The 23,336-nt window shown below is 35.0% G+C and overlaps 4 protein-coding genes and 1 long non-coding RNA gene across 5 annotated transcripts; all 5 read right to left on the bottom strand.

Moving 5' to 3' along the window:
* Positions 1-488: 488 nt before the first annotated feature.
* LOC103500633 (exocyst complex component EXO84B) lies at positions 489-6,935 on the bottom strand. Its single transcript, XM_008464004.3, has 7 exons — positions 6,314-6,935; positions 4,845-4,942; positions 3,450-4,503; positions 2,425-2,937; positions 1,954-2,142; positions 1,543-1,679; positions 489-916 (listed from the first exon to the last, which is right to left on the bottom strand). Exons 1-7 carry the CDS (start codon positions 6,455-6,457, stop codon positions 754-756), a joined length of 2,298 nt encoding a protein of 765 aa, XP_008462226.1. The 5' UTR covers positions 6,458-6,935; the 3' UTR covers positions 489-753.
* Positions 6,936-8,804: 1,869 nt separating this feature from the next.
* On the bottom strand, positions 8,805-11,391 carry LOC103500632 (ATP synthase subunit epsilon, mitochondrial). The gene is made up of 2 exons (XM_008464003.2): positions 11,131-11,391; positions 8,805-9,029 (listed from the first exon to the last, which is right to left on the bottom strand). The coding sequence occupies exons 1-2, from the start codon at positions 11,312-11,314 to the stop codon at positions 9,001-9,003; spliced, it is 213 nt and encodes a 70-aa protein (XP_008462225.1). The 5' UTR covers positions 11,315-11,391; the 3' UTR covers positions 8,805-9,000.
* A 559-nt stretch (positions 11,392-11,950) lies between these two features.
* Positions 11,951-14,187, bottom strand: LOC103500631 (uncharacterized). The gene is made up of 2 exons (XR_007824540.1): positions 13,383-14,187; positions 11,951-12,284 (listed from the first exon to the last, which is right to left on the bottom strand). It is a non-coding gene; the product is annotated as an uncharacterized LOC103500631 (long non-coding RNA).
* A 600-nt stretch (positions 14,188-14,787) lies between these two features.
* On the bottom strand, positions 14,788-17,793 carry LOC103500630 (uncharacterized). The gene is made up of 8 exons (XM_008464002.3): positions 17,477-17,793; positions 17,069-17,312; positions 16,846-16,908; positions 16,520-16,653; positions 16,239-16,276; positions 16,111-16,156; positions 15,506-15,670; positions 14,788-15,091 (listed from the first exon to the last, which is right to left on the bottom strand). The coding sequence occupies exons 1-8, from the start codon at positions 17,604-17,606 to the stop codon at positions 14,931-14,933; spliced, it is 981 nt and encodes a 326-aa protein (XP_008462224.1). The 5' UTR covers positions 17,607-17,793; the 3' UTR covers positions 14,788-14,930.
* Positions 17,794-19,461: 1,668 nt separating this feature from the next.
* LOC103500629 (exocyst complex component EXO70B1) lies at positions 19,462-21,500 on the bottom strand. Its single transcript, XM_008464001.3, has one exon. It carries the CDS (start codon positions 21,484-21,486, stop codon positions 19,462-19,464), a length of 2,025 nt encoding a protein of 674 aa, XP_008462223.1. The 5' UTR covers positions 21,487-21,500.
* Positions 21,501-23,336: the final 1,836 nt, after the last annotated feature.

Here is a 23,336-nt window from a genome sequence, read left to right as displayed (position 1 = left end):
TTTTATTCAAATATCATTTATTCATTTGTTTATTATTCTATCTTTATTCTTTTGAAATGTGACTTTGTTTTGTGTAGTTTTGGTTTTGATTTTTTTTTTTGGTTACTACACTTAGATTTATTTTGATCTTTTAACTTCAGAAAAACAATCATTTTGATCTTTGAAAAATGAAATAAAAACAAAAGAAATGTAAATAATCATTTTCTAAAAGTAAGAGACATAAATAAATTGCATTTTTATCTTTTAAAAATAAAACAAAAAAACGTAAATAGCCACTGCTCAAAAGTAAGAGGACTAAATGAACAAAAGTTGATGTTATAAGGACTAAAACGAAACATTTTACAAAAGTAAAGAAGCCCCAACATTTTTTTTTTTATTTATTTTATGTAATCGCCATGTTTTGAATTAGTATTAATCGACATTCAAACATCAGTGTAGTTTTGCAATGTTAGAAGACAAATGAACAAAATCACAGGCAATAATCCTGCTTCTGTTAAAGAATGGACAAATATATAATATCAAAACAACTCGTTCGACCATCATTTACAAACTAGATGCTTGTCAAAAACTTCATGCCAAGCTATCGCTGTGCAAATTTATCTAGTACAAAAGTAGGGAAGCCTCTAAAATAGAAACAGGAAGGTGAATAAGATTCAAAGAATATGGGCGTAATTGACAGATCAATGCTCACAAATCCAAATCCACTAGAAGAACTTGGATGGTCTAATTTACAAGAAAGAGAAATTGTGACTCTTAAGAACTCCCATGAGATCTAACAGAAGATATCGACTGTGCTGAAACCGACGCTGTTGGACTGTTAGGATCCCTGTCCCCATTTATAGCCTTTGGCCTTCCACTCAATCTTTCTATTGCATCTTGACAAACATCATTGAACCACTCATCTTCCGGTAGTACACTGACAGGAAACAGATTGAATATCAGAAGAACTGAACAAAAGTCTATATAATTGCAAATACATCACAGAAAAAAGCAGATTTCAATACATGTATAGCATCTACTTGAATTCCCAAGAAGAAATAAAAGGTAAATGGTTATTTAAATTGTAAGCCAACGTATCATCCCATACTGCACGGTTCTAGTTTATCTTTGGAGTTAGAATATCATTACTCCATTACTCCACAAGGGAGTGTTTGGCTCAGGGGGTATTGGAGGAGTTGGGGAGAGCGAGTTGAGAAAGTGTGTGTTCCACTACTAAAAAAAGTGTGTGTTCCACTACTAAAAAATATCAATTTTTGTCTTTTTAACTCCTCGTGAATTCATGATTCTCATTTATCCGGACTTCATAATTCTATGAATTTTTCAATTCCACCCCCAGCCCCAACGTGGAAAAACTGATTATCTGACATTTCAACCAAATTCAAATTTTGGTGAGTTATTATGTTTTCTTTTAAATACACATCATTCTGACATTTCAAACTCATGACAGTTTCAAAAAATTCAAAATTCTAGAAAAAGATACAAAACTTTTTTTAAGGAAGTTTAATAGAAATTTTAGCATTCAGAATAATGTGTATGGTGTACCTATCTGGATCGATTCCTGTTGTAGCAAATGCAGCCATTGCTTTTGATATGATCTCATTGACAACTCTGTGCAGATTCCGGGATAAGTATCGACCTTGGGCAGCAAAACACATGACAAATTTCATATCCAAGTAGAACTGCACAAATTCGAAACAATTAGTTATGATTATCCATATGGAAAAACGTATCTAGTGATCGGTAAGAGATTCTAAATCACAATATTAGTAATATCAGCTCTCCAAATAACACTTTTTTCCTTGATAAGACAACACAACAAGGCAGTTCAAGTCTCTAGATTACAAATCAAATACTGATGCTGTGAGGTGTTGGTAAAAAATATTCATTAAAACATTATGCCATATGATTATGTAACATAAAGTCATCTGGAACAGGCAGAAACTACGGTCGCACCTGCTGAAGACCAAGAGGGCCAAGAGGCCTTGGGCCTTCCTCAATATCATCCCAAAAACTTTGGTCACCCGAAAGCCACAAGATGACAGTTTCCGTAAGCCTCATCAATAGTAATGTAGCAAATCTTTCCCTGCCAACGAACATATCTGCTGCCATACTAGCTATTCTGCTCAGTTTTACAAACAGTTCCTGAATTGTGATCAAACAACATGGTTAGACTTCCTACGAAAAACCAAGCAATGGCTGCAATGTCGTATGTTTTTTAGAAAATTAATTTGGCAGAATAAACAAACTTCTTTTTTAATAGGTAAAGTTGATTCTTGGCGAACGGTATTTCATTTCTCATAGAAAAAGGCAAGTTAAAGCTAGCTTTCTCATGTTCAAATATGCATTAGTGACACAGGATCAGAAATAAATCAACTAACAAATTATACAAGAGTCCCAACACAAAGGAAGGATCACACGAAGTACCTGGAATATAAGAGATGGGAACCATTCAACATCATCCATATTTCCACCCATGTTTAGGTACATCTCAGCAGTGAGATGGCTGTCTCCATCCTCTGTAAAAATTAGATCAAGGGCATGCTGTCGACAAAAAGTATCCTTCAATCTATCCACAGAGCTAACTAGCCGCCTCTTCCACTCCCTTTGTTCTGGGTGACGGTTTTGCTTGTCTGAAAGTCGTCGACGAGGATCGTCCTTATAAGCAGTTTGAGTTGGCGGAGACAGTTTCATGGCAGCACGAGGTAGTAGTTCATCGGCTAACAATGATGCATTTGCCAAGAGTGCAATTTGCTGAGCTTCTGTTTCAGCCAAGCGCACTATCTTACTTCCAGCACCATCAAAATTTGCTTCCTCTTCCACACCAGGCAATGCTTTGATTAACATGTTGATATAAGAGTCAAATACTTGGAATAATCCCTCCAAAGTTTGACTCCCTAACTGCATACTAAGTAAAGGTCCCACGTCCTCAAAAAAATCCTGCAATGGAAATATTTGATGCAAAAAAAAAAAAAAAAAGGGTCAGGACCAATAAGAAAAATGGGACAACGAAAACAATATGCCATTCCAAAGTGCAACATCAAACATGTCTAATCCGACTTCCTTCCAAATCCCCCCCAAAAACACACATGCGTGATGTGCATGAAAACACAACATACAAGAGTATTGATGTAATCCACTTAGTTCAAAAGTAGACCTGAAGAGGAAAATTACAGAGTTCCCTATCTTCCCCTACCTCGGACTAGCCATATAAAGTCCATACAGCGCTCATCCAATTCTTAGATTTACTCACTTGCAATCCACTTAGTTACAAAGAGGACCTCCATTTACATCACATCTCCCCGATCAAGTATATATTACTTCCCAGAAAGAACAATAGATTAATAATAAATAATGTCAGAACAATCACCAAAGAAATAATATACACACAAATAACCCACCCACCAACACACCAAATTAGCATCATCAAAGAACAATCGAGTAATTTTTACCTGGACCATAAAATTAAACCGGTGAGCACTGCTAGTCAATTTATGTTGGAATGCAGCATTACTAAGAACAGTGCTAGAAGTTCGGCCAGATTGCCGTGTGGTTGCTGGAGCATATGTTAGTACCCAATCATCAGCAGCAGCCAAGGCCGCCGTGCTCTCTTCAATTCTTTTTAAATTAGCTTCTAGTGCTTGTTCAACACTAGGCCTAAAAAGTTTTAAAAGCACAGGACAAAGTGCCAAACCACGACCTTCCAATAACGAACAATGGCCTAAAGCAATTTGAACACACTCTGCAGCAGCTCTGAGACCTCCAGCAGCTGCAGATGAAGCTAAAGCGTGCCTTTTTACAAGAAGTGCAAAAGCCTCCGTCTGTTTTGTAGCCCACATCACAAGCTCAGAAGAATAAGCAAGTTCTTTACCAAAAATAGCCAAGGAATCACTAGAAGCTTGAGCAATGGCTGAGAAAACCAGCTGGGAGAGAGCGGCAGTATAGGCTCCTCCATATGAAGTGCTGGATGGCCGAAGGCTTTGCATATTGTACTGATATCTTTGGAAATGTGCTTTTAGTAACAAAGAATGAGCACGCTGTCCATCTCCTAATTTTTTGAGTGCTGATACGGCTGCACGGAGTTCAACCCCACGGGTAGAAGGCTGACAAGCAGCCTCAGCAAGTTGATCTGCTAACCTTTGCCTTCGTTCAGCAGTTGCTGATTGCAGAGATATAATTGCAGCTGGGGTTAAAGTTTTGTTTTCTTTCGCCTCAGTAGCTATCCTCTCTCCCTCATCAAGGGCTGCCAAAGCTTCATCAACTCTTCGTTCAGCTAAGAGAACGTCCAAAGTATCAGGGTACTCCACTAACCACTTCTCAATATCTGAAGAATAGCCATCCCCTGAACCTAAAAACCCATTTGGAGTTGTGCTTTCAGAAATAGAGGAAGATACTGAATCAACGTGAACCCCTTCAGCTAAACCATGAATTAAAGCAGCCTGGGTAGACAGAAGGTTTCTAATGGATGAGAGCTCCACCTCTAAATCCGATATCTCCTTTGATGTGCTGTCAGCAAATAGCACACGATATCAATATAAACTATTACTACACTGAATAAAATTAATAGTGAAGTGACCATTAAAATACGCACTGAAACTTTTTGTGGGCTTATCTCAGTTTATTCCTTAACAAAATATACAGTTCAATCTTTGCCACATCATCTGTTTTGCAAAACTTCAGTGCACTGTATTTCTTCAAATGATCAAGCAAGCTAACTAATTACTTCACATCTTAAATTTATCCCCCACAATAATCAAAGGAAATTCTTCCTCCACCCATGGATCGGCTGGTTCAACCTTCAAAACAGTCATGTATATCTAATATATTGGCTCTTAGTTATAACATACCGTATAAAGGCAGCATAATTTGCATAGACACTTTTACGCATCTCCTCAGCAGAAGCTTTCTTCAAATCCCAAAGATAAGTGCATAATTGCTTAATTTCCTATAAAAATGTCAGATACTTAACATCATCGATTTCATTAAACAGAGAAAGTTCTATTTGGCATGATATAGAAAATAAATAACTAAACATGAAATTGGGGGGGGGGGGGGGGGGGGGTAACAAGCTCATTAATCATTCCTTATCCAAGAAGAGAACCCAGATAAAACTAATCTAGATTAAAAGATAATAAGAAGAAGAAACAAAAAGATCGCACAAATTGACCAGGGTCATATGATCAAGATTTTCAAATCATGAATTGCAATGTCGAGGATTTTGAACATAATGTATTATGTACTGCAAGTTGTATTGTTAAAAGTCTTTCATCTCCTGCTGGTACATGGCACTAACTTCCAGTTCTCAAAGGCTATAAGTTTTTCAAAGTTTCTAACAAGGTTTCAAAATTTCCCAAGTCTATATATAGTTTCCTTCGACGCTCACAACCTTCCTCCTTTTGGAATGGTTCCAGCCTTGGAATCCTACTCTTATTCTGTAGTCCCTTTTCCTCAAGATCAGAAATGATTAATAAATTAGATTTGTAGTGTCTAGCATATGAGTTTTTCTTTCCGATACAATATTAAACTTCATAATTGACAGTCACGAAGGAAATGAAGAATGTTTTCTACCAAATAATAGTTGTGAACCAAGTGTCTTTAAAGCAAGACCATAAGAACTTTGATTAACGTATATCTTTCCATCTCCATTCTAATTAATTTGTGTTATTTTGCTCGTAAACAGATGATTCTGTTCATTAAAATTCAATAGGAGTATTTAGAAATTAGAATTGATGGCAATGCCATTTGATTCAAAGCATATGATATGAATCATGTATTCCTTTAAAAATCCTTTATGACTGTGAGGTTGACAGAACGGCCTGACATTTTATGCGAACATATTGCTGCTGCAGGATGATGATGATATACAAGAATGGAGAGAGATTATAAATAAGGTCATGCTATAGGAAGATGGGTGTGAACTTTCATTTTCCTGTACGAGGAAGCTATTTATAGTTCGAAGCTAAGTAAATCTTCAACATCTGTAACATTAACCGAAGGAATAATTCTTCCAGGAATTCAGGATTTCAGATATTCCCATCTTAGATATTTCATGGAAAAATCCCTACAATCAAATTTAGTAAGAAAACCCCTCTGAGAGAGAACAAATCACAACCAATAGAATCAAGAGAAGGAAAGCTAAATTCAACAGATATCCTTAAAATGGTTAAAACAAACATGCGACTACCGAGATGGCATGCAATCCCCCCAACCAACTGAAATAGGATAAAAACACACACACACACATACATTTAAAAAAAAAAAAAAAAACTTGAAACGAAAGAAAGAAAATGGGTAAAATGAAACGAACAGAACGAACCTTCTCGTTAAGAGAGCATCTAGTCTGAACATAGGAATCAGCATCAAACTTGTCAGACCTGAAGAAATTGATGCCTTCTTCAAATTTAGCGCCAGTTTCCTTGACAGGGGTGGGTCTAGACCGAGCGGTCTTGACGGAGGCCATGGAAAGGTGATCCAACTACAGAATCAGATCAAGAGAAAGAGAAAAAGGGTTTTTGATATTGGAAGAAGAAGATCGAAGGAGAAATGGGAGGGAAATTGGGGAAAAAGGAAAGTGAAGAGAGAAATTGGAAGAAATGAGAAGGATGATTGAAGGAGAGAGGGGTGGGGGGGCAGCAGCCAGAAGAGAACAGCACGATTCTTTCTTTCTCTTTCTTAGTCTCTGTTTTTCCGGTTTTTCTATTGAACCAAAAGTCGAGCCGGAGCAGAGTCACAAAGCGGCTCTTGCACACCAATGAAGGTAAAGATGTGAACCGGGTTGGTTCGGTTTATGGTTCACACTAGATTCTATGTATATTTTGTGTGTCCGAGTCAGGTGGGGTCTAGTCGACTGCCTGGATGTTGTGGAAATTGGGATACGCTCCTGCTTGTAGCGTTATACTCTCACCTTAAAATCAAAATTTGAGGGATTCGATCCGTATATATATATTTTCGAGGGTCTTTTGCAAAAATAGTAAAAAAAATATTATAAAAAAATTATAAAAATATAGTGAATGTCTCAATATGAAAAAAAAAAAAAATGTTATGGGCTTTTTTTTTTTTTTCATCTTATACAATTTCTCTATTTTTTAAAGTATTCTAATTAAAAAAAATTTTAAAAATATTTACAAATATCGCAAATTACATTCCATTTGTGATAGATCATGATAAACATAGGTATCTATGCCTTGCTATATTTTTGTAATTATTATTTTAAAATTGTTTTTTCTTTAAAGGTATCATTACTAATGAGTGGAGTTTGATCGAACTTCTGATCTCAAAATTGACGGTGTGAGTATTACGACGGTTGAGTATGATCATTTTGCTTAAATTCTTCGTATGAATGTAAATATATTGGTTTTATATTCAATTAAGCTATGAATAAACTATGAAATTTTGCTATATTGGCAAACCTTTTAGAAATTGTAACTTCTTAACTAGAAAACAAAAAATATTTAATAACGAAAATTTAAAATTCTCATTTTTCTTATTGGGATTATCAATTTAGATTAACAATTACATCAATTTGAACTCTAAATTTTGCAAGCGTAACACATCTTAAGTTCTGTTTAAGAAAATTTTATATTGAACTCATAATTGTATTAGTTGAAACAGTTTAGACTCTTGCATGTATTTTGTAAAACCAACGTTTAGGAAACTTACATTTTGAGAATTAATTAATGCATAGCGATGAAGTCAAATTGATTGTCTCATAAAAATTTTGAAATTTAATCAATTAAAATATAAGTTTTACATGAGGTGAATCATACAGTTGACAACGTCTTAATTCATACAGAATATAAATTATCCAAAATTTTAACTTATTGAATCCAAAAGAAATGGTTACTAAAAGCGTCTTTTGAAAATGTAACCAAATCCATCCATGATTTAAATCATTAAATATATATGTAGTTTACCCAAAAAAGAAAGGTATACCAAACTCACCAAATATCTGTAGGTGGACAGATCAGAAACTTTTGAAGACAGTTAAAAAAAGGAAAAAGATTTTGGAACATATCTCAAACACCTATTATTCTCCTTCAAATGAACAATAACAACTCCTTACTTCCTACCACAATGAATCACTGATTTAACTCAATGCCCATTTAAGCTAATATTGAAGTAAATAAACAAATTATATCATGTTAGAGTAACTACATCAGAAAATAAACTAAATATACAGCAATATGCTATTTTTTCATGAGTAATTATAATGAGTAAAGGTATAACAATTACAAATATAACAAAGAAAAATCGTTAAAAATGATACAACATATTTGCACAACACAATTGTGTAATGAATCTTTGTCACGAAGCATAACTATTGCCTTTTTATTATCTTTAAAACTTGAAGATTGATTGCTATATTTGCAACTATTTCGATATGGAAAGCTAATATTGTAGGCATTGAAATGGAAATTTAAGGAGTTGACTTGGAAGCATGGTTTAGACGACGACGACAGGCATTGAATGATGAATCGGCTATGAATGAATAAAAAAATAAAACCCATTATTTAAGGTAAGGAATAAAGCCAACCGCCCCAACAGGTTGTGGGGAATTAATTATTGCTGTATTATTCCATCTCTATCATATAATTGTAATTGTAAATGTGTTTAAAAAAATGGGAGCTTTTCTGGTAAGGAACTGCTTTTGGTTTAGAATATAAGAATGGAAGTGTTTTTAGTTCAACCTCCAACAGAGGTGGTTGAATAAGAACACTAAAAGATACATCAGGACAGACTATAATACAACACAGAAAAAATTATTTTATGAAGATCCAATGCTCAAAGTGGCAGGATACGGAGTGTAGTTTCATGGAAAAACCAAACATAAAGAACTTTATAGTTGATTTAATAGCAAGATTTATTACATTTTGCAAACCTATGGAAATTCAAGAGATTCATCAATCCATTTCCATGAAAGGTTTGATTTCAAAAAGTGATTCAATCCTACGAATGTTGATAAGAAAAACAGAAGCACCTTCGAAATGGCAACTACCAACACCTTCACGCTTCAGGAGTGTCCGACCTAACAGCTGATGTAACAAAGATAAAGTTATCAGTAAATACGCAACCGTATATAGGTATATAGATATATAGGTTTATACTAAATACTGAAAGGTGGTATCTGAATTTTTAATTTTGCGTCAAAGAGATAACCAACTCAATTGGCAATTTCCTAATATTCAAACTTATTAAACACAGCATATTGTTTTTAAACGATACTCAAAATTCAGAGACTTTGTTCACAAAATTAATACTCTAGCAAACTTAAGACATCTAAACACTTCCATAGGTTTAAGCTTCTACGTTTTATTTGTCTACTTTTACTGATGTTTTTAAGAAGCAAATCAAGTTTTGAAAACTGAAAATATGTTTTTTTGTTAGAATTTAGCTGGGAGTGAAAACCATTAGAAAAAAATTGAGAGGTAACAAGTATGAACAAATCAAAATTGTGCAATGAACAGAGTTCCCTTTGAAATTGCAAATGTCAGGATGGAGTCCAATGTGCATAGAAACTCTTTAGGAGAAATGAGTTGGAGTACTTTTAGAAAGTTGAGTTGGGTAGGTAATTATTATAGGAGAGAGTAATTAGGGGAATTGACGCAAATAACGAGGTATAAACCTCTTCAATTGTTGGTGCACTGAAACAGTGATCGAGTTTTTTTTACCCACCCAACTCATGTCGACCCCTTTGTGAAAAAATTGGACAGTAATTCTTGTGGTGGGATACAATAGAGTATTGACTTCACTCGCACTGTACACAGTGGTTATCTTACCACCACAAACATTTCCTTTTTCCTATGTCTATCACACACACATATAGTAATAAAAAAACGTTTATCGTACAAACACATCAGTAATCAACTGACAAGGAGTATATAAGACTTTCACGAGCAACAATGCAAATGTATATCCCAGACATTAGAGAGTTTACACTAAATCATATAAAAATTGAAGAAGAAATAGCCCTACACTAGAAGACCATCATGGATTCTACATTTGAGATTGAAACATAGTAGATAGTACCTATACTTTAGGAATTGAGACAAAACTTGCCATTAAACAATCATACCTTAAAAACAAAATAAGCTAACACGTCAATGAATCTTACCCAAGAGGAGAAGAAGTAGAAATGATGAGGCAGCCAACCTTTGATCAAAGTAGGCCGAAATAAGGTTTTTTATGTCTAATCTCTAATTTGGTCAGGGAAAGGGCCACTTCCAAATGACGGTCATTACTTGATCCCTCAAGACTGATAACTAACAGCCTCTTTGTGCCAACCAATATCTAATTTGGTCAGAGTCGGGCCATTGGCACACGAGGGTGGGAATTAAGTTTTTTTATGTCTAGCTCTCTAATTTGGCCAGAGTTGGGCCACTGGCATATGGCGATCGATCCTTGATCCCTCAAGACTGATAACTAACAGCTTCTTTGTGCCAACGAATATCCGTTTTGGTATGTTTTAGTCTAATCAATAGGTTTTACAGATTTTCAATACCAGCTATAAATTTCTTATAAGAAGAATTACCACCCGTAAAATTTATCCGCAAAGACCTCCAAGCTAAAAGTCTAAACCCCATTGGCAAAGGAAGTAAGTCATATAGACATCAAGTTATTCAATTGAATAATACATTCTAAACAGGTTTGGAACTACATTATTTATAAGAAAATGCTTCCTTCAAACAATGAAAATGAAGTGGATCGAGAAAAGAGACGCTCCACTACAACTCAAGGGAACAAATACCCAACCACAAAAACGACTTGCACGACATGGAAGCGACGAATTACTAAGCCTGACACAACACAAATAGCATCAACAACACAACAAATACGCATATAGGTGAACACAAACTAGAAACCCTAGAAAACCACTATGCGAATTGTATCCGTACGAAATGTGCGATCCTCATATCACCTCAAAGAGAACTGAAATTTCCCCTAAATCCTCAACAATCGAGCATAATAATCAACCCCAGAAAATAAAAAATAAAAAATCCAATAGATAACAGATAAATGTATTGAAAACAAATCATAAACAAAAACAAGATATCAACTAAGAGCTAGAAAACCCTAGATCTCGATCTAAAATCAAAATAAGAGGAAAAGAGAGAGAGAGAGAGAGAGAGAGCATACTGGGCTTTTGGGGCTTGCCATCCACCCACTTGGAAACGGAAAAATGAACCTTCTCACGTTTGAGAACGTCGGTCTTGTAAGGCTCCTTGAGACAGTTCCTGACCAGATTGGCACAAATGTTTGAGTATGTTATGTAAGTCATCCCCGCCGCTCTCCAAAAGGGTACCGCTGCATTCGACGCCATTGTTCTCCGACTTACTCTCTAAACTCCCTGTGTCTCGAAAAAAATTACTCAATTCTCTTACACTCTCGGCAGTCTCGATTTGTTCGTGGTTTAACAAGATGAATAGTGTTTGGGCTCATGGGCCGAAGAGATGCTCTGTCAAATGTAATGGGCTCGTTCTAGCTGGCCTCCATTCAAGGCCCATGATGCTGCTTCGTTGAAAAAAGAATGAAATACTATAAAAAAGAGATTCAAAGTCCAAAGCACTTACCACTGCATCATTGTGATTTGGTTTCACCAAATAGATAGTTATCCTTATCATATAAGATATTAAATATTTATAATTACCACTTTCATGGAATGAAATCATCTGAGTTATTATAGTTGAGTTATACTAGTGATTATTTTAATTTGAATTATAATAGTATGTGTTTGTGGTGTAATAGTTTAAAAGAAAAATAGTAGACATTACAACAGAGAATAAAAAAAATGATAAATATCGAATAGTAAATATGGTAGCAAATGAGGGAGATTTTGAAACGGTGTTTATTGTAGCTAATTGAAAATTGTAAAGTATTTACTATAATGAAAATTCTCTGGTTTTGTACAGCTTAACCTAAATTTACTATATCCATCTTCCATAAATCGTTAAATCAATGGGGAAAAAAAATTACGAAGCCCATTGACCTTCATAAATTTGCACATGTTCATGCTCGTAAGCTTTTCTTTGCTCTTAACAAAACGAAGATGAGCAAAGAGAAACAAGCAAGAATACAACATGTTATATTATTTACACGAGTAAATATTCACATCATCATACATGTTTTGAAGCTCAATCCCAAATCTAATTCACTTTCTTATACCATCAAAGTGAAGAATGGAGTTTGGTAGACGATGACATGGAGGAGAGGATGGTAATTAGGGATGAGATGGAGTTTAACGCCACTTCTAAAACCTCTTGGGAACAGCTTTCACTCACAATCTTCTTCACCTGAATGGAATATGAACCACCAAGCTTAAGGGTTATAACTCAGACATCAAAATAATGATTTGTAAGAACATTATTACTTTACAAATTAAGAATCTTGGAAACAAAAGTTCATTCAATCAATTAGTCAAATTTTAACAGAACTTTGTTTTGGTTCCATCATTTTTCATAATTATAACTGTTAAGATAAGGAGAAAACTTAAACCGTAGGGGAAGAGCAGTTTTTGTTATTAAAGAGAAACTGTTAAACTTAAGATTACAGCAATGCCTCTAGAACTAGAAAGTTTATGTATAGCGCACTCCTCTAACCCTAGAAAAACCCATGTATGATCGTTCTAAGCACCAGAAAACATATTCAAGGTATTCTAACAATAATAAATCTGTCCAAGCTGTTTAGAAATAAAGATACATATAATCAAAATCCAGAATGATATTAAGTGAAGGAGAAGACATGTAAAAGTCTACAAGACTCACGAGTTTCAAATAGAATGGTAAGGGTGTGATTCTTCACTCATTCTTTTTCATTTCTTTACTCATTACCTATATATATATATATATATATATATATATATATATATATATATATATATATATATATATATATATTTTGGCTAATATATACCTTTTTTTTAGGCAAACAATCCAACAAACTACCCCCTAAACTCCTCTTTATGAACGATAGAGAGAATACTATATAAAAAAGCATTTTTTTCCAATCAAAGAACAACCCATTGCAAAGATACCAAAACTGTTAAAACTTGAACATTACTTATTTTTTGTTTCCTTATTCCTTATTTCTAGATTAAGCTGTCTTCTATCCTTTTCTAGTTTCCTTAATTCTTGTTCATGGCTCAGGGAGTCCTGAATCGCCACTGCACAGTGCACTAGAAGAAACGACACGCAATTTTCTGGCTGCACTAAGAAATTACGAAATACTCAAAATCATATTGATAAGAAATTGCCTAACAAATAAGCCATCCAGAAATAAGCATGCAAGTTATGATAAATTGATTGAAGAACGGCTGTTCTATGACCATGAGGGAAATACAGTAACAACTATGGTTTCATTTCAATATAGAAACTAATAAGCAGAAGTTTCACCTCATCGAGGTAACCCTGTAACTTGGTTATCTTCTCCAAGTAATCTTGATCCTCCAAAACTGTACCAATAATCTGAAGATCAACCAAGACTTTAGCTTCCATTCAAGCGTATCCTGAAATTAGACTGGAAGCAGCATCAAATTTGACTAAAGTCAAACAATTGTTCTGTGATAATATTCGAGGTGCTTGCAATGTAATGTAAAAATATTGAACTTCAGAACGAAAGTTTTCCCTTACAAGAAGTAAGGAAGCACAGAACAAGAACAAACACAGAAAATAACCAAATAACCTAATTAGCTCGAAGAAAAGTGAAAATGAAATCACTCTTCAGGACTCATGGATTCTACTTCTGATCAAGCTCATATAGCACATTCTTGGTAAAGAAAAGAAACGGAATGCCCAAATCGTCCAAAAGAAAGAAGAAATTCAATTTGTTGGAACAAATTCGAAGCAAGAAAAACTATCTTTGGGTAATTTGTATCGAATTTTAAAGAGAATTCAGAAATGAAAGAGCTTACTGAATCCCTAAACAGAAACTTAATGGCAAGTAGAGTGGAAGAAGAACATAGCGATAATGGCCGTAGACGTCGGAAGTTTGTCGGAATTTCTTCGAGAATGGCTGCGGTGAAGTGGGGGAGGTTGAATCGTACACCACGCGTAGTCGTCTTAAATTGGGCTCCGACTTATAACTTATAAAATAAAATAACCCATTTGGACACGACATGTCGTCCGCAAAGTGAAACTGTTATAGGCTTTAGAACATTCTAATGTGGTAGCTCAATCCCAAATCTGATTTACCATAACTTTTTTTGATGAATTCTTGTAGCAATTATTGTAAAAAAAAAAAAGTAGATTTCAAATTATATCCATTTCCATTATTAAAACAAAATAAACACATTTGTTTAACTCATCACCGGAAACTGAATGAAAAGATATTCGCACTATCATTTCTTACAAAAATTGTATATCATATAATATATATGATACTCGAAAGACGATGAAAGAAAAGAACACATCTACTTGAAGCGTTTGCAAGTAGATAACTCTAAGTGACCATTAGAGACTCAAGAGGTTGTGCCAATATATTTCAACCAAATAATTAATGCTCCGCTAATAAGAAACTCAAAACCCTATTTCAAAACAATTGTTCTAAATACCAATAGGATTTTTTTAAAACCTAAACCCTAACGATACCTCCATTCTTCCGACAGATCTGACATATATATTTTTATTAGTAATACTTATAGTCAGAGTCTCTTTCACCTTCACTGTCTTTGTTCTTGAATATTTTTTCACATAAACTTGTTAAATCATCGATGTTTGAACAAAGGAAGAACCACTAAGACCGACTACCTCCTCTGATACCTATTAAATCACCAACTAACCTAAAAGTTTAAGCTAATAATGAAAGTAAATTTAATATTATATATATCAACTAACAAAACTTGATTATTTTCTTTATACCGATCCATTACAAACGTGATAAAGTACTTTTCTCAAAGGGAAGAGTTGAATAAAATCCCTTGGCTATTACTTTTGGAGTGGATGTTATTGATTGTAATCTTTGATCATCAATATTTCACCACATAATTTCTGCGGCACCTGCTCCAGAGCTTTTCCTTCTTGCCATGCCTGTCCAACTAACACTCCAGGTCCCAAATATCGAACATATACGACAACTTGATCATTGAAAGGATATAGATGCTTGGCTGCAAAATGAAAAAAATATATGTAAGTATTGAAAACTTGGAAAACCGAGGACAAGCATGCTTCTTGAGAGCTATCATTTCAGTTCAGTGTGAATTGTGAAATGTACTCATCCAAATTCATGAGTGTAACTCCAAAGATTCAAAACATATCTCTCAAGTCACTAATTTTGTCCCTAATGGTATGTAGTTATAATTCTCCTTCAAGAAACAAATTAAAGACTTCATAGACATAGTGGGGATCATTTTGCAAAGACTAGAGACTTCATGATAAGCCCCGAGAAAATAGGGGAATGCAAAGCAAACTGTTCTTTTAGTTATCATTTCGTTCTGAAAATGATTTTGGTCACAATTAGCTTGCATAGATAACATTAGATTAGGTTGAAATAGTATCATGGATACATTTTAATATCATACCTGGCACCGGAAAGCCTTCAGGGTATTCATGAATATCGAACAGCCCATCACCAAAATCAAAGGCCAAGTCACAAGGATGTTCAGTTGACATCACTTCCTTAAGCTGTTTCACCTCAAAGTACAATGGACTAAAGGAATTTGCAAATCCAGCTAGTAAGGGCATGTCTGATTCGTGAAATGTTAAATGTTAGCGGCATTGAAACAAGAAGGAAATTTTTAGTGGCTTAGTAGAAGTAACATTCTAATTTCCAAAATACAGTCAATAGGCACCATCCATGCTAAGGCTTGATCACCAAATAATTTTTTTTTTTCAATTTATCAAACGGACATAGGAATGGAGTTGGGACAATTGGATCTCTCACATCAACTCTATTCTTAAAACTCAAGGGCACAAATGCACATCCTATCAATATAGTGGTCTGATAAAATAGTCTTGTCTAACCCATGTTTACGAACAAAGAAAACAATGAAATAAACTTATGAAAGTTCAAATAGATACTGGATCAGCTGGCTTCTGTAGTGTTTTAGTGCCATAAAATCTATAGTTCTACCGATTTAGTAATGTCATAAGAGGAGTCATATCGTTGCCAAGGCTAGAGACTTACTAATAATCCGCCCATATATCTTTCCATCCTTGCAAGAAAAGATTGCCTGATAAACAAGGAGATGTAAATAGATAAATTCAATTGTACTGTATATTTGAAAGAAGAGTCAAGGTTTTGATAAGTTTCACCTTCTTGAAACGATTAATCCAACCAATAGGTATTTGTCCTATTCAAGATATTCAAAATCAAAGTTGTTAGGCTTGGATGATATAATCATAATATGAGGAAAAGATTAAATGAAACCTTGAATATTTGAACTATAGATCAGTTGCTAAAACTCAAATTTCAGTATTTCTTATCCTTTATCAAATCACTTTCCTTATAAAGTGAAAGAAACTTCAAAATTAAGACATGTTGTATGCTTTCCACACAATAACCTAGGATATTATGTATGTACTGAACTACTTGCCTCCACTTTTCAGGCAGTTATAATATTCAAGCACCATGCCATCTTCATTTTGCAGCAAACTAGATGCCATTTTTTTAACTAACTTTGGATCCTCATATCTCGAGCCAGCAATTCCCCAGGCCCTTGATATACACCTACATTATGATTATATTGCTGGTTTCAGAATTTCCAAAATCTTAACAAAACTTAAAAGGTTACAGTTCTGTTCTTGCTAAAATAGTTCCCAACCAGATTAGAAGAATATATATTCCAATTAAGAGAAGTTGCATTAATGAGGAACAAGAAAGACAATAAACTACTGTACAAGCATTACAAATATATGTAACCTAGGGGTTAGGAGGTGCAAAAGTCTATGTCGTCGTTCCTCCGGAATAGCCTCAATCTTTTTCCTGTCAATCATAAGACAAATTTCAAACTGCATTACAGGTAAATTACTTCAAAAGGAACCACTGAACATAACAAATTTATAGCGATTGTAATCAATTTATGACGATATGAAACAGACAGAAGCAGATTGAGATGGTTATAAGTTCTAAAGGAAATTACTACCAAAGATACGCAGCGGGATTATAGGAAGCAGGGTCTAATGGTATAAGCTCTTTAGGCGGATCTAGAAAGGATGCTACATCTAGTTCATCTATGTACTGTATCCTTCCGTTTGGAAGCAATTCGTAAGGCTTCTCATCCCACACAGAAGATGCTTCCTCCCTCTCCTTCCGTCCCGCTACAGCAGCAACCACGCAACCAGGTGACCGTACACAAACTCCACAACTATACCAACCGATTCCTAGCCCTACGATACAAAAAAAGAGGAAGAATTTTAGAAATCGAACAAGTAAGGCTCTGAGTTCATTCCAATGGATTTTCCTGTTTGATTGACAGGAACTGCGAGGGTTAAGGAAGTGGTGAAATCAAGCAATGGCGTCAATGCGACGAAAGGGAAGAAGACGGACTGACCTTTGAAGTTCGTAAAGCTAAGACGCCGGTGCTGTGTGTTGAAAGTGTTGATTTGGCGGGGAAATGAGGAACAGCAAGTCCATGGGGAAATCTGAACGGGACGGCTAGAAGTTGCTGCCATTGCCTTCATTTTGATCAAGCTTTAATCGACTCCATGGTTATCTAGTTGGTTGCTAATCAAGCGAAGCCGAGTGGTGACAGTTCCAACGCCGACATGTCATATAAATTGTTCGTGCAGTTCTCGGTTTTCTTCTTGCCTAGACTCTCAAATCATTTATTGACGACATGTCGATTCGAGAATTATCCCCCAACTTTTTAAGCATTAGTTATCCACTTAACTATTGATTTTGAAGCTATGTATTTTTTCTCCCACCAAACCATCCAAATTTGGTGTATTATTTTTTTTTTGTTCGAGATGGAACAAAAAAAACAATAATAAGGATCGTCTCAAGTCTTAAAGATAAAATTTTTGGTATAAGAAGAATGATCGAAAACCGATCAAATAAGAAAATTTGAAATATAAGCGAAAGCATTTCGCGATGTGATGCTAAGTTGAAATGACGCTAAAATAAGTTGTTGAATCTCCAAAATCAAGTTGAACCTTTGGATAAGAGTAAATAAAACAATTGATCGTATTAATTATGATTAATTAGAAAATATGGAAATAGTAGTGACTTCGTTTTAAAGGGCAAGTTGAAGACCTTCATAAATCGCCATTGCCTCGAGATCAAGAAGTATAGTAGAGATTTTGAACCACATGTGAGGAAATGTGACTAGTAGTAGAATTCAGAAGCACACGTGTATAGCCGGGATAACATTCCCCTTACTTATAGTAAACATCGACAACATAACAAAACAATTTGGGGTTTCAAATGGTGATAGAATTTGGTGTATTCAAATATAAATCATTTCATTTTGTGATAGTTATATATCGACAGTGACAAATATAACAAACACGCTCAAAGTATTTATACATATAATATATAATAAAGTTTAGATCAAACTCTTAAAATTCAATTCTTTTAAAATGTTCCTATACACTTAATTATTAGTCTAGAAAATTGTACTCATTGCAATTACCTTCGACGTTAAATTTTGCCAATCATCCAAAAGTGTGAAAGTTAATTTATATTGCAAAACAATGCATCACACATGAAGGTGTGATTTAAACTAAAAATAAAATCATTAGACAATGTTCGTGTCGGATACACTTTAACTTTTATCATTCATTTCATTATCCGAGTGGGATGCTCGGACCGAGAAAAGGGTCTCGTCGCCGTGCAAGGATATACCTCTTCTCTTTGACGCCCCCGTTCTCGGCATTCGGAATTCAAAAATCAGCCCCCGTTCATCGGTGCCCTCCCGATATTTTGATTATAAATGAGTCAGGTTTAGTTCGATAGAGGTCTAGCTCGAAAAGGGCAGCAAGATGTGAACTGCTTATGAATTTCATGAGAATCCAATCCGTGAATCCCAATCCTTATTTCTTTATGGAGCCTTTATATAAGGGAAGGGGTCGGAAATCTAAAGAAGGAAAAAAGGCAAAGCCGATACCGATCCGATCCGGAGGATTTGAAGAAAAAGAAGTAGCCTTGCCGGCGATTACGTGCTTCGGCCCCCTTTAGAAAGAAGGAGGAAGACTTCCAAACCCAACGCATCTCATTAAAATTTTTGTTGTATTTGTAAAATTACCAACGAGACATCATTGTAAGTTGGATTAGAGAGTAAATTAGGGTTATTTTTAAATTTAAAAAATAAACAAAAATATTTACAAAATATAGTAAAATATAATTGATTATATTTAATAGATAATAAATTAAGATAAATTACTATTTGTGTGACACCGATAAATTATGATATTTTATTATAATTATAAATATTTTAAGAAGTTTGGTTAATTAAAATAACTTTAGACGAGTCAAATTTAAAATTAATCTATGTCATAAATTTAAATATTTAACGAAACTAAAAAGATATATATAAAGTCACGAAGCAGTAACGGACGCGCGAAACTGATTAGTGACAAGGCTCTTGATTTTGGTAATGAAGCGAGAATGGGTGTGACCGTTGCTTCTGATTTGCACACTCAACGTTGGGGGCCGAAACATGGAGCTGATCACACTCCCCATACTCTCTGCAGTATATTTCAAATACTTAGCTGCGCCTCGATCTTGTTCGATCAAAGCTTCGAAATTCTTCAGATAAACTGGCACAATCGTCTGCACTAAAAGTAGGCAAATTCTCTCTCTCAAACCCTCATCTGAAATTACCCATTTCGATTGCCTTCTACATGTTTGTTCAAATGCCTGAGAGAACTTTTTTACCCTCTTCTTCAACAGATCGGTATCCTCCCATTTTTCGCCTTCAAATTGAAGCTCACCCTTTTGATTTAGAAGGCTGAGAAGCTCTCCCCAGCTTTCTTTCAGGTAAAGTACTGCATAATATTCCTTGTATTGGTTGTGTGCGTTTAACCATTCATCTCCCATCATTTCACCCAGTTTTGAGCCTTTTAGATTGCTAAAATGGCAGTGGTTGTTCATCATGAAGTAGTAGGACTTTGACATATCTTGGTAGGCTTTTGCCCATGCATCTAGATTTAAAGCAAGTTCTTTTATGATTAGATAAATTTGATTCTCTAGAAGGTTTTCTTCACATGTCTCTTGCCCCCAGCTTTGATGGATGATTAAAATCTGGTTTAGGATTGGTTTGTAATGGTTCCCAAGTAGCTTGTTGCAGTAATCTGTGACAAAGCTTACCAAGCTTGGAATGCCACCGTCTGCTGGAGGACAACTCTGTCTTTGCAACTCAACTTGTATTGGAAGTTCAGAGAAAACCTCACATATGCCGTTTACAACTCGTTTTACGAGATCCCTTGTTGCAGCTTGAATCTCTGTGCAAGCTTTCCCACCAAACAACTTGTTAATGTCTGTCCTTAAGTTGTCTAGAACCAAAAAAACGTCAAGTAGGTTTAAGAGCTTGATGGGGTCCTTCTTTGTTTGGGTGACTTTCCTCCCAAATCGGAGAAGGGAGATAAATCCCGACTGTGATGCAATCTTAGCGAAATATCTAGTCCTGACTTCAGATTCGATCTTCTCGAATATGTCGTTGCAGAGTTTACATTCAGGTTCATATACTTGCTTCACAGCAAGCTCAAGATGCTTGCTCCATTTGTTGATATGATCTTCAATGCTCCGCATGTTGCTCAAGTCATCAACCGATGTTTCAAGATAATCCAAACCAAGAGTTCTTAAACTAAGTTCAGCATTTGAACTTCGAACTTCGATATATATCGATATACAGTTTTCAATTCGATCGTTGGCTTTCAGTCTAGTTAGAATTAATTGTAGTTTTTGAACTACAAATTCTGGCAATAGTGAGAAACCAATGAAGCCTTGGTTTTCACTGGCCAATAAGGGTGGAGCCAGACGAAGAGGAACACTATGGTCTCTTAATAACCTCCTGAACTCAAATTCAAGCTTGTTCAATGCAAAATCGATAGGCCCTCCATCAATACGAGCATCGTTCTCAACTGTCTGCAACTCACAAAGAATTGCCAACGAGTTTTTGACATTGAGAAGACGTTGATCATCGACTATTCTGTTGTCTTCAACAAATCGAACAATTCCATCCAACCACTGAGTTGTAAGGCTGCAATTATCAGAAATAAATTCAAGTGCTTCTTCAAACCGTTTCATAACAGAAAGGTAACTGGAGAGTTGAGAACAAGAATCTGCCGTGAGTGACTTCTGAAGTTCAGAAACAGTGTTGAAAACATTAAGAAGCGCGGTCGCAAGTCCAATGGCATGATCTATCTGGTCTCCAACACCAAAAGAGTTACACTTCTGAATCTTAACAAGCTTAGCTTCCAAACTTGCGAGTCTTTGAGCCTTGTCTCTCAATCTTGGTCCAGCATTGGCCAATTTAGATTCGATGTCTCTCGATCTTTCGAGGCCAGTTTTCAAGAGCTGTCTAGCTGCAACAAGCTTTCCAGTGGCTTCCATCTCATCCATTGACGATGAAATAACAGGTCCGGTTACTACTTAAGCTTATATATTGTCTTACAATTTTATTTATTCTTTTTACTGTTTTGAGTTTAAAAAATGGTTGTCTGGTTTCTTGAATGTCACTCCTTTCACTTTTTCTTCACCAAACTTAACAATCAGGGAAATGAAAAGGCTGCCATTTCAAACCAAACCTCACTTGCAAAATCTCTCACCCACCGTAGGACACAAGTTCTGATCAACTACCTTTTGTATGTGCACGTAAAAGTAAAGAAAATTAAACCAGTCTTTAAACTTAAGAATTTTATATACATCGGATTAAAGACTTAAAAGAAACTGAAGCAACAACCAACCACCCATGAGAAAGCTCCTAAAAGACATAAGAATGTTTATAATAATCCATTAATTCATAAAGCACTCTGAGTCAAGGTTGAAGTAATTTCTTCCTGCCCACCTGACTTCCAATATTTGACTTGGTCAACCTAAGAATTCAGCTAGTAATTGATAAAATAGTTTATAATTTTTCTGCTACTATTTTCCTGGAAAATGGTTTGAAATTCAATGACATTATGGCCTCAGCATGCGAGTCAAAATACTTTAGAATTAACTTCACTGGAAAAGAGAAGGGCAAAACACTTCAAGTTAAAGTTATTATATTTCACTGTTTTGTTGTGGAAGTCAATGGTAATAATAATTGCCCATCCAGAAATCAATATCGAAGTACACAGTTTGTGGCTTCTTTTAAACTCATTTATGCTTCTACTTGGTTGGAGATCTCTCCTGTGGCAATGATAGCAATTACAACTGAGGTGTTGGAGTCTCAACACTATATTATGAAACTATTAGAACAACCCATGAAAATTTAGAAAACTTCCTAAGATAATATGAACAAATTAAAATATATATTTAAATTACAATATTGGCTCATATGGTTGTTTGTATAGTTCTATAAAAGTTTCAATTTAGCTTTTGTAGTTTTGATTTAGTTTTTGATTTTAGAAGTTTCATTTTAATCTTTATAAGTAGTTAAGCCTCATAAATTATTCTTAAACTATCCTTTACCTATCCAAACACCCTGCTCATTTATTCTTCATCTAATAAAGTTGGCCAACATCAACTCATTGCATGTAAATAAAACATGTTAAACCTTCTTTTTCAGTTCAACAACAAACGAGGTGGGTATATTTGAACCTCTTATCTCTAGAGATTGACCGAACCATATGTCTTAGTTAAATTAGGTTCAAGTTAGGCATGTCGAGTATTCAATACCATAAGCATTAGATTTGACGAAACCGTGTAGATCCTATTGTAACTAAACTCAAATCATACGGAGGAACGAAAATTTTAGAATAAGTTTTTTTCATAACAAAAACTTCCTTTTTTTTTTCTTTTTTTCCGTTTCTTTTAGTAGATTCAAGCCTTTAACTCCTAATCCAAATTTCGGGTATGTTCAAATTGGCTAAAAACATACATAGACACATGGACAAAATTCAGTCCTTTACCCATAAATATCTTATCTTATTCGTGTCGAATCATCATGTGAATCCACAAATGAAAATGAAAGAGAAGATGAATAGTAAGATGATTTAGATTTATAGTGGCAAGTGGTAGAATAAAGGAATCTCTATGCATTGGTCTACAATGATATTGGAATTTAAAATGCGTTATTACAAGGACTACTCACAGACTATAGAGAAATTAGAGAGAAGTAATTTTGTTTTCATATCTAAACATAACAAATATGTAATTTTCATACAGACCCTACATATATCTATAGCTACGTCGGATCGGAATCAAGCGGACACACATTTTCCGGTCGTGATCGGAATCGGAAATTAAGGCACTTATGGAGGAGGAGG

Source organism: Cucumis melo, chromosome 1 (assembly GCF_025177605.1).
Source record: "Cucumis melo cultivar AY chromosome 1, USDA_Cmelo_AY_1.0, whole genome shotgun sequence".
Taxonomy (NCBI): Eukaryota; Viridiplantae; Streptophyta; class Magnoliopsida; order Cucurbitales; family Cucurbitaceae; genus Cucumis; species Cucumis melo.
This window is presented reverse-complemented; position numbering and strand designations above follow the sequence as displayed.